General features: G+C 49.6%; 1 protein-coding gene across 1 annotated transcript in view; it reads left to right on the top strand.

Moving 5' to 3' along the window:
* Positions 1–8,641: 8,641 nt before the first annotated feature.
* The window catches only part of PAX7 (paired box 7), a 106,267-nt gene continuing 103,275 nt past the window's right edge, over positions 8,642–11,633 (top strand). Inside the window, exons 1-3 of the mRNA XM_032709217.1 lie at positions 8,642–8,857; positions 8,999–9,231; positions 11,112–11,347. Coding sequence (XP_032565108.1) covers positions 9,147–9,231; positions 11,112–11,347 — 321 coding nt within the window. The 5' untranslated portion in view covers positions 8,642–8,857; positions 8,999–9,146. The remainder of the gene's footprint in view (positions 8,858–8,998; positions 9,232–11,111; positions 11,348–11,633) is intronic.

Genomic DNA, 11,633 nt, shown 5'->3' with positions numbered 1-11,633 from the left:
AGACTTATGTCCTCCAGACAAAAAAAATATGCATTTCTTAGACCAGGATTTTTCCCCCCTCCTTTAATGTTTTGTCTCCCAGTGAATTGGTGTATTATAGGATGATATTATAGGATGAGGCAAAAATGGCTCAAAACCTGAGTTTTAAAAGGAAGACAAAACACCACTGAGCCTCACATTAGAAAAGCAAACAGCTTCATCACAAATTTAGGAAGGACTTACAATAGCACTCAGAGAAAGCATCTTAGAGAAGCACAGGAAGAAAATAATCCCTCATCCCAAGCACTCTGGGCAAGGATGGAGACAGAGACACAGTTTTCAGGCTCCACATGCACCGTGAATACAACCCAGCACAGCTCCAAAGTGGAGAGAGCTGCTCTTTCCATCCAATATCCCCCAAAATAATGGCATTGCATTGACCTAAACTGACACAGAATTAGCATTAAAGCCACAAACCCAGCCTAGCACTAACCCTGTATAAACCCAACCAGTATTGGAGCTTTTTTCCCCACTCCAGATCAAATACCTGGCCAGCTCGGGTGTCACCTGCAAGGAACAGCCCCGCACTGCCAGGCGTGGTGGGGTGCAGGGTTCCCCTGGGCAGGGGGTGGGAGCCCGTCACTTAGCGGCTCATAAAACATTTTCCTCCCTGTTGTGGCAGCCCCATCCCACCTCCTGACCTTTTTCCTCTTGGGGTAATTAGCAGCTACCTGGTGGGAATTAAAGAGGGGAACTGGAGGCTTGTGCCGTGGGGTTTAACCTTTTCTTCCCCCAGGGTTGTTTCTCTCTTGCGCAGCACTGGAAGCATCCAAAATTTAACCAGGCTTTCAGGAGGAGATGGAGAAGCTCATACACGTCATACCAGGGAGACTGTAGGGATGCAACTCCTTGGAAACTCGGGAAGAGTCCTGGGAGGGTCTGCAAATCCCCCTTGTCCTACCGAGCTTGTGCACGAGACAGCAAAGACATCACAGAAATATTGCTCTGCTTTTCCTGACAGGTCCCATCCAAGTTAAATAAAAAGATCTATAGCAAAACTAAGAATTAAATCAGATATTTTAAGGATAAAGTCGAGTCCCTTAAAAAACCACGACTTTCTCTCCTCCCACTGCAATGGAGTTCTGCAAACCAGGCTCCTTAGTGGTAAATCACGTTTAACAAGGGCATTTGCACTGGTTTAAAAACAGCATCTATAACACTGCGGATGCCTTTGAGAACACGCAGGATCACTCTCGAGGAGAAAAGGCAACGCAGGAAGAACTGTGTCCTGCGGAATACACCATCTAAGGAGTCTTTCTGTTGTGCCTTTTTGCAATCGGATATGTCTGTCACGTATTGGCCTCATAAGTCACCAACGTGCCTGTAACAAATGTGGATAAAGCCTTCCCAAATCTTCGTTCGCGAAGCCCAGCCATGATGATGATGATGAGAGTTGTTAGAGAAGTTCCCTCTTGAGTTCAGACACCAAGAAAAAAACCAAGAAAATTACAAATTTATCAGCTTTTAAATGAAAAATCAGCTCCAGGTGTGATCACATTTAATGCAGCCCTGGTTTGCTGTGGCCCCTCCTGCGGGATGGGATCCACAGGGGGCTCCAGCTCCATAAAAGTCCCCAGTTCCCCAAATTCCCTCTCCCATGCCTGGCACCATCCTGGCCTACAGCCTTGGAATGTGCTTTGCTCTGTAACATCCACTATTTAAGCAAAATGCCATTATTATGTTGGGCTTCTCTGAATAATCCTGAGATTTGTTGACCAGATTTAAGGTGTGTTGTGGGATTTTTAAGTCTCAGTACTATCATATAAAGAGGTCTTTATTTCTTTATAAGGTATCTTATTTCTCCCTTTTTCCCTCTTATTCTTTATCGTTGTAGCAATGCATTTGTGCAGTTGTAGTTGGCCAGAAAGCAATTCTGCTTAAACGTGACTAGAACTAAAGGCCTGAGTTAAACTGAAATGGGAATAAAAAGCAGCTTTATACTGAGGGTGCCAAACAATTTTAAATGAAGAGGAACAAGTTGAAATGAATGGCTTTTAAATAAAAAGGTTCTGAATCACAAGTCTGGAATTGAGGTTAGAGCAGCAAGCCCGATATAATTTACATGTTTCTCCTCTTGAAGGCTGAGATGTGAGTTTTGTGTAATTGATATTCTCCATTTCTATCAATATTTTGGCCAACTGTGTTGTTCTTGCTGTGTTTTCATGCAGTGTGGAGTAAATATGTGCTGAGTTTTGGGCACCATTCACTTTATGTGCCATAAATAATGTGAAAAAAACACAGTACTGAGCTTCCTTCTTTATTCACTGAACTGTTATCTGTGTAGAAATTCCCCTTCTCTGAGAAAAGCCGTTTTCCACTGGAAAGGGAGGGATCTGACCCAGCCAGGGAGCCTCGTGTGGTTTGTTGCCCCCAGTGTGGGTTGAGATGCTCTGCTGGCCCAGAGCCCTGGGGAGCAGGGCTGCCGCTCCCAAAACCAGGGGCGTTGGGGAAGTTTTCCCTGGAATAGCTTTTTTTATTTTTCCCTTCATTCCCTTCCTTGTGGAAGTCCCGGGTCCTGCTGCTGTCCCAGCTTTCCCCACTTAACTGGGGCCAGGTCTGACCCAGTTTAACTCATCTGGTGAAGCAGGTAAACTGTGGTGCAGCTGCTCTCAGTAATTAACCTTTCTAATTACATTTAGGGGGAAGTTCCCCAGCTGTGAGTGCAGGGTGGGAAAGGTTTCCTCCTGCCTGTCCTTTTCCCCTCTACAGCGAGAGTGAGGAGTGCCATGGCTTTGAAGTCAAGGCTTCTCGGGACACAGGTGAGCTGGAAACCAGAGGGGAGAAGAGGAAGAAACCTTTGCAAATGCCCTTTTTGATCTCCCTTAACAACTGCTATAGAGAATTAAATGGAATTCATTTCTGTGATGAAGGAATTAATGGCAATATGAGGAGTCCAGGCTCAGGTAGGAGACTTGAATCCAAAGGAGGGAATAAAGCCTTGAAATTCAAATGAAAAAAATTATTATATAAGCATAAAGGGAAGCTATTTTACACCTGTAAGACTAAATGTATAAATAGGAAGCAACTGCTCCCTCTGGGAAGGAGAGGTATGTGCTTCTAATTCACCCAGACAAATATGCAGCTTGGTTCCATCTGATTCCTCACACTTGAGGAAAGACCAACCCAGTCCCTTTGTGTTCTCCCTTTTCCATGCTCTCCACTTCTTCCAGGACTTCTCACTCCTGCACTGGGGTCTCTGTGTTGGCTCTTTTCCAGAGCCGAAGCCCTTCCCAGCCCTGTGCTCCCGTTTTCCTGCCTTTCCAGGGGCCTTATCGAGCTGGGTGTCCTCCATGAAGGGCTGTTCCTGCAGTGGCTTCAGCTCCCAGAAAACCCCGCAGTGTGGGAGCAGGGAGAGGAGCTGTTGGACAGAGGCCCCAGCTGTGGTGTCTCCCCTCCCCACTGTGAGTGATGTCTTTATGGGGCCGAGAAACGTCCCGCCCTTAGTGCTGGAGTGGACTAATGCGGGAGCAGGTGAGTTATGAGCCACATAACGAGGGATTTGGGGCATGTCCAGTGTGGAGGCAGCTTGAATTATTTTGGGGCAGGTGCTCTGCTTTTGTGAATCCATCTCACCGTGCCTGGGGCTGGGTGTCTCAAGGAGAAAGGCACCCTAAAATCGGGATCCCTTGCTCCCAGACTGTCCTCCTTCCTCTTCATGGGGTGCACATCCTCAATGTTTTCCCCCTGGGACCGGTTTCTGTCCCTTCAGCACCTTCTGCGACAGCCTGTTACCCTGAAATACATGATTTGCTGAGCTCCGGGAAGGTGCAAGTTTGGAAAATTCCCCTTTCCCCCCCAAAAAAGTGCCTCTCAGCGTGGTGGTTCTCCCTGCGTGGTCAGGTCCTGTTTCAGAGTGTTATTTCTGACACAGAACACTGAACAAACCAAGGGGAACTTGTTCTCTCTGTCCTGAAAAGCCACATGAAATGGGAAGCAGGAGTACAGGAATCCCGTTGTATGCAGGGAAAACCCAATTAGTCTGTGCACCCTGACAAAAGTCGAGCTGAGCCTTTTAGCAAGGAGCAGTTAATCTTCTTTAGAAAAACTTAACAGGGACTACCAGTGGAATAGAAGTTGGTGCAGTACTGTTGAATATCTCCAAAGCCACTTAGAGGTTCAAAGAATGAACAAGGCCACTGCCAGCCTTTTTATTTTGATTTGTTTAATGAAAATACTTTGCTCATTCCATAGATGTTATGCTTTGATAAGGTAATTGTTGGAGGGCCCAGCTTACATCCTATTAATGCTGCACCCTGGGCAAATTAAGCCTGACCTAGTGGGGAGCAAAGCCCGGTGGGGCTGGTGACACTCTGCTTTTTGTTCCGTGTCCTGACGGGAAGTGGGGTTGGAGTTTTATCCTTTGGTTTGGGTTTTGCCTTTCCTGGGGGGAAAAAAACCCCACCAAATCCCTGTTAGATGCAAGAATTCCCAGTGTGGATAACGCAGCTCCTTGGGAAGCCGTAGGGTTGGGACTGAGACTGCAGAAGCATTAAAAAAAAGAGATATTTTTTTCCTTCATAAACAGTCTTGGAAGTGGAAACTGTTTCCTCTGTGATTTAGGGCTTCCAGAACTCTGTGGTCCGAGTGTACAGAACTTTTGTCCTTCTTCAGCACCAGAGTTCAGAACATCCCTGGTGAACGAGCAGAGCCTTATTCTATTGAGGAAGGAGGAGAATTAGGGAAACATGAACCTGAGGGTCGTGCCTTGGAGCTTAAAATTCCCTTCCCTTCCCTTCCCCATCCTGGCTTCTCCCATCCCACCCGCAACCGAGAGAGGATCTTAGGGATGAATCCAGGTCATTCCTTGCCTGGAGCTCCCCTGGAGGAGCTGCCTTAGCCAAGGACCTCGGGGACCTGGGGACACTCGGGATCTGCTGGGACATGGGAGGACACTTCTGCACCGGCAGGACAGGGATGATCCAAGGGGCTGGAGAGGCACCAGGCAGCAAAAATCTGCACCCACATTTCATCTGCTTCGTTTGACAGCTTCTGGACTTTAATGCAAATAAGCAAAATTAAATTTAGGGGTTATGTTGAGGATCTGTGGACTTGAATTCCCTCATCCCGGACCAGGAGCCGCTTTTCCAGCTCTCAGCCACCTTTTTAACTAAACATCCCCTTTTCCCGTAGCTGCAAATATTCCTTCTCTCCTTTCTGGGTTTTCTGGAACAACAAACACTCCAGGCTGAATGTGCTACTCCTCCTTTCCCGGTTTTTTTTTTTTTTCAATGGTCATTTTAAAAAATGCGGAAGTCCCGCAGAATATTTTTTTTAAATCCCCGGTTTTCAAGGTGGATTTATCGCCCTTTAAAGGAGATTTATTGGATAATCGCTTAAAAAAATAATGCTTATTACTCCGGGATCTCAAATGGAAAACCTTCCCACATTAGTAATCTTCTTGTAATTGCAAAGGTAGCAACTTTTCATTAAATAATTCATCCCCAGGCAGTTTGTTTTTTTTTTTTCTTTTTTTTTTTGCATCCTACTTGTGGTGAAAATCGTGATCAAACACTTGAGGTTTTAGTTGACCAGATGAGACACATCTGATTTATCTCCTAAGGAGATTTCTCATTTCTAGACCCGCATCGCTCCAGAAATGGGATGGCATCTTCCCCCCCCCCAAAAAAAAAAAAACAAAACAAAAAACCCAAACCAAAACTAAAAGGACTTTTTTGCGGAGAATCCGAATTAATAAAATTGCCGATCGGGGCTGCTCGCTGCGCTCGTGCCCCGGCGATTTTCAGGGCAGGTTTGGTTAACCTGGGAACATCTTTTTCAAGTCGAAAATGGGATATACAACCCCTTTTCCCCCCAGTCTGGTGGCGTTCGCCCCCTCCAAGGGCACATCCAACTTGAAAAGCCCCTTCCTCCCGCGAAGGATGCGGGGGATGGACGGTGGGGACCAGAGATGTTCCTAAAAAAATACAAATAACCCAGCTCCGCTCCCTTCTGCTCGTGAGTTGGCTCACGGCGCTGATTACAAGCTGTTTCTCCGAAGGGAATAGCGATATACGGTATTTATCAACCAGAAACATACCTTAGGAAACCATGGAGATGCGCAGGGAAAGGGGGAAGCGGCAGGAATTCTGCCCCTGCTCCTTTAAGCAGTTACTTGCTCCTTTCCTGATTGATGCTTGTTTTAATCTATTGCTCGCTGCTCCCAGGAGAGAAAAGAAGGGGTCTCTCTTTTGTGAACGTGGGCAATGAAGCAGAGAACTGGGCAAAAAAAGGGGGAAATATTGAAAAATTTCCCAAAATTCCCGAAGGGGTTCCCTGTTCTCGGCCGGGCGCGCAGGTAACACCCCGGCCTCCGGCCCCGCTCGTGAAATCGCCATTTCACCCCCGCACACTCCTTAATTGTTAGAAAAATGATTTGTGAATTGCTTTCCAGCAGGAGTGTCCCCCCTCCCCCGGCCGTGACAGGCCCCTGTCACCCCCTTTCCCCTTTTCCGTCCCCACACAAATTTAGGGGCTGAGGCCGCACGGCACCGCATCCCCTAAATGAAAATACATTAAATAATAATCATTAATGGAGCTCTTTGCTCAGTGGCTGCCCGGAGCCGGCAGCAAGTGTTGGAGGAGAACGCGATTTTTTTTTGCCTGAAAGTGCCAAATCTTACCCCAATTCCAGGAGAAAGGGAGGGGAGCGAGGGAAAACAAATGCCGTGTTTGATGTGAGAGATTTTTCTGCCGACGAGGTAACCCTAGAGCGGCGGGGAAGGCAGGACTCCGGGCTCGGCTCCTTGAGTTTAATCTTCCCCCGGTGCCGGGAGAGCAGAAACATTTAATTTTCAACTTTATTCCCAGGCTCTTTCCCCCCCCCCATCCAAACAAATGAAAGGCAAATAATTGAATTACTGCTGCAGGAATGCGGCGGGGACGGGGCTGCGAGGGGCTCCAGGCTGGTCCCGCTCCGCTCTGCCCGTTGTTTTTTGCCTAAAACTTCAGGAATTGGTGTTTTTGGGGCGAAGGGAAGGAGAGAGACTTTATTTTCGTTTGCTGGAGACCCAAAGTCGGGGCTGAGCCGGCTGAGATTTTGGGAGCAACTTGACACCTTGGAAAGAATTTTAATATCGCATTTTCCTCCCTGTCCCGTGGGTTGTTGGTTTTTTTTGGGGGGTGTTTTTTGGTTTTTTTTTTTGGGGGGGGGGGGGGGTTTGGTTAAATTTGAGGCGTGAAAACGTGAGCAAACCAAGGCGGGCGCGGGTTTAGGCTGAGCTTGGCCGCCTCGAGCGGGGGGAGAGGAAGAGAATGAGCGATGAAGATGTGGCCGGACCGGGGAGGGGTCCGGGCAGGGCTTTCATTTCAAAGCAAAAGGCAGGACAAGAGAAGGGGGGGCTGAGGGCGGCGATGCCCTCGGGGGGACAGGGAGGAGGTTTAGGGACCGCATTTGGGGTTCAGCCGGGCCAGAAGTGTCGCCGGCTGCTCCCGCCCCTCCCGGGGAGGCTTTTAAGGGAGGGAGAAGAGAAGTTTCCAGCGGTTTGCACGGCAAGTCCTTTTACAGCTGCGAACAAAAGGTTTCGTGAGCCCTGGCGTCACGTCCCGCTGCGAGGAGGATTCTTGCTCCGCTTCTATTTTGGGGGGAAAACATTAGTTATTTGTTCAGCCCGTCCCGGGTCAGCGGGCGGGCGGTGCGGGAGAACCGCGGGGAGCTCCGCACCCACCCCGAAACGACAGCCCCCCAAAACCGGCACCGGCTGAGCCGCTCCCAGCCCGGCTCGTAATTAAAGATGTGATGTTAATGAGGGAGGGGAGCAGAGAGTTACCTGGGCTGGGGAAAGGAGGTACCGCGGTCGCTCGACTGCTCCCGAACCCGGCCCCAAACAACAGGGGGTTCGGGGGGATGCTGAGAGCCGGGAAGGACGAGCCACCTCCCGGAAAGGGATGGGAAGAGGAGGAAAAGTGGATCCAAGCCACTCCTGGGGGAGTGGGATGCAAGGCAGTGAGCGCCGGGCTCGGGTGGGCACCTGAGGGGGTATTTTATTTATTATTTATCTATCTATCTACCTGAAAGTGCCAAATTAGTATTTAATTTTAGTTGGCGTTTGGTTTTTATTTATTACAAATTTTTATTTTAATTTCATTTTTATCTGTATTTTCCTTTATTTAAACTTTATTATTTATTGTAATTGACTTTGTTTTTAATTTCTCAATCTTTTTTTTTTTCCTTTAAATCCACGCTGCAATTCCCAGTCCGGGTCGAGATCACCCCCCTCCCTGAAACCCACAGGGACGCTCAGCTTAGCCACAAAACACACAAAAACCTTTCCCAAACTTTTCCTCGTCGTTTCTCACCCCAATATCTTTTCCATCCGGTGAAGGGGGACCCCAGCTTTCCATCAGAAGGAAGTCAAGCCTAGTAATGAATAATAATATCCTAAAAAAAACCCGAGGAGCTCTGCCTGCCGCTGCTCTTATTGGTCCCTCGGCCCCGGCGCGGAACCCCCTTCCCGGCCGTGGATAAAAGAAAGGAGCTGGAGCCTATCAGAGCCCGCTCGTCCTTCCCACCGCCCCAACGTCCCCGCGCTACCAACTTCCAGCCCCCCTCCCCATCCAACACCCGCTTCTCCTCCTCCCACTCCCCCCCGGCTCCCGCATCCCTCGAGCGGCACAACCACTTCAGGAAAAAAAAAAAAGCGCAATAACAAACTGCGGGGGGACTCGGCTCCCCCCGCCCCCCCCCCCGGCCCTAAGCCCAGCCCAGCACCGAGGCAACTTTGGATGTGTCTGCTCTTCCCGGCACTCCGGGTTACATTCCTCCGGAGCGCCCGCTCAGGCCGGTTGTGACATAGCCCTAAAACTTTAAGAGGAATTTCTGGTGGGTGAATCCCCCCTTTTCCCCACCCCTCTTTTATTATTATCATCATCATCATCTGTTGATTTTTTTTTTGTTATTCTTTTTTGTCGCTCTGATTTTTTTTTTCCCCCTCGGAGCAAAGATTTCTCCCTTGTTTTGCAGCCGCGGGCTGGAAGATCGAAGCGCTTCGGCTGCGAGGAGAGGCAGCCCCGCAGCCCCTCCCAGGCTCTTTCGGCTCTCCCGGGGCCAAGGGGTGCCCCCCCACCCCGGTTCGGACCGGACCCTCTCGGCCGCCCCCACCCCCCCCGCCATGGCAGCGCTGCCCGGGACGGTGCCGCGGATGATGCGCCCGGCTCCGGGGCAAAACTACCCTCGCACCGGCTTCCCTCTGGAAGGTAGGTTTGGGAATGCGCCTCTCCACCCCTCCGCACCTTGGAATAAGCGGGGTGGGCCGGGCTCGGATGCTTCGGGAGGGGGGGATGCGGCTGAACTTCGCACCGGGGGGTTCCCGACCTGAGCATCCACTTCTCACCGCTCCCACTGGAGCTGCTCCGGCCCCGCGAGTTACCGGGCTTTGCCTTGGCTTTCCCTGTATTTAAAGTGTTCCCAGGCGTCCCGCAGGATTTTTGGGGCAGCTTCACGTGCTTTGGGGTTATTTAGGTGGTTGAGGTTTTTTAACCCGCAAACGTCCCGACAATTTCAGCTCCACGTAAAGATCGGGGGAAACAACCAAATCGCTCGTTTTCAACTTTTCCGGGGGAAAATAAGAATAGAAACCTTTAGCCGGGGGGATCCTGCGGCAGCGGGAAGCCGAGATGTCCTTGGCCGGGGCTGGCGAGGGGAAAGGGGGGGGAATTCGTAGCTGTCACCTCACTAAGTGTCATCCCCACCTCGCAGCGCATCTTTCCCCATCATCTACCTTCCCTTTGTGAGACGGGAGTTATTATTTCCAGGCACACGCATTCCAGAAATAAAAAAAAAAAATAAAAAAAAAAAAAAAAGAAAGAAAGAAAAAAGGAGGCGAATTTCGAGCGGGACCCTTCTCCCCGCATTTATTAAACAGGAAAATTTCATCCTGACCGTGATCAAGTGGCGAAACTCAAACCTGTGGAAAACCACGCAGGCTGCAAAACATACAAGCTGGGGGGATTTGGTGAAGTGCTTTTCTGTAGCAAATGAAGTAAAACAGACGGCAAGGGAAAGGATCAAAGGATTACAACAATATTTGCACAACATGACTGGGAATAATGAAAAGAGAGAGCGGCCGGCAGTTTTAGTACCTCTTGAATGTAAAATTGGCCACTCGAGTGTTATCTGTCGATAATGATATATCCAGGGAGTGCTGGCCAAGTGACTCGGAATTAGTGGTGCATGATTCTTGTTAAATCGCGAGGCAATTTCTGGAATCGACTTTTCTTTGTATAAAGAGAAAAATCACCCCCCTCGCCTTCCCTGTCCCTCGCCCCCTCCAGCCTTGTGCAAATTACCCAGCTGAGTTATTCTTCCCCTCCTTTTCTCCCCCCCCCCTTTTTTTAATTTCCAGCCTGTGAAATCATATTAATCTACAAGATCTACATTGCGAGATATTAAATAAATTGGGGAGGGGATTAAGGAGACCCGGTCCCCCCGCTCCGGGCGGGGATGCGCCGGGCGAGGTGTCGGGGAAGCGACGCGGCCGCGGGGAATCCGCGTTCCCTCCACACCTCCCCGAACCGCAGAATGAACCACCACCAAAACCACAGAAAGAAAAAAAAAGGCCCAACAACAACAGCAACAACAAAAAACAGCCCCTCGAGGGTGTTTAAGAGATTATTTCCAAAAGTTTGTTTGAAAGGAGAGAGCTCCGTAAATTGAAGCAAGAATCGGAGTACGCTTTCTGGGGGGCGGAATGGGAAGTTTAGGGGGGATTGTTGTGCGCTTTTAAATCTTTTTTTATTTAAAACGTCGGGTATTATTTAAAACAAAGGTGTGAAACCCTAAATATATATAAATATATATAAATATAACGGATAGAAACGCAGGGGCTGTCGCGGCTGGTGGTGTGCGGGTTATTTTTATTATCCCACTATCGCTGGGAAAAGTCTCCCGTGTGATGCCGGGATAAAACCGAGGCCAGGGCACGGCCGAGGGGCTTCTCCCTTCTTTAAACGATATGAATCCCGGGAGAGAAGCTGAAGGCACGGGGAGGGACACACCCGGTTTCGCTGGATTTTCCTCTCTTTTAACTTTTTTCCCCTCTTTGTTGGGTTGGGGTTTTTTCCTCCTTCCTTTGCAGTTTCCACTCCGCTGGGCCAGGGAAGGGTGAACCAGCTCGGAGGGGTTTTTATCAACGGCCGCCCGCTCCCCAACCATATCCGGCACAAAATCGTGGAGATGGCTCACCACGGGATCCGGCCCTGCGTCATCTCCCGCCAGCTGCGGGTCTCCCACGGCTGCGTCTCCAAAATCCTCTGTAGGTACCAGGAGACGGGCTCCATCCGGCCCGGGGCCATCGGAGGCAGCAAGCCCAGGGTGAGTGCAATGTGGGCGCCGAGCTAAACCTCCCTCCTCACCTTAAAGAAATTCACGTTTCGTGTTCGGGGGTCCAAGTTTTCCAAGTGTTTTTTCAGGGGAAGGGAGAAGGAGGGGAAAGGGCTTTAGTAAAGCTGCATTTTTCAGCCTCCGATGGGTAGAAAACGGTGCAAGTTGAAGGCTGTGAATAAATTAAAGTGGTTTTTTTTTCCTCACGTGCAACAAGTGATGCATGTTCAAGCGTTTACTTCGACCCCAGTGTAAGGGGAGGAGAAGGGTCGGGATG

Source organism: Chiroxiphia lanceolata, chromosome 22, assembly GCF_009829145.1.
Source record: "Chiroxiphia lanceolata isolate bChiLan1 chromosome 22, bChiLan1.pri, whole genome shotgun sequence".
Lineage (NCBI taxonomy): Eukaryota > Metazoa > Chordata > Aves > Passeriformes > Pipridae > Chiroxiphia > Chiroxiphia lanceolata.
Note: the sequence above shows the minus strand (reverse complement) of the source record. Positions and strands in the feature narration are given on the sequence as shown.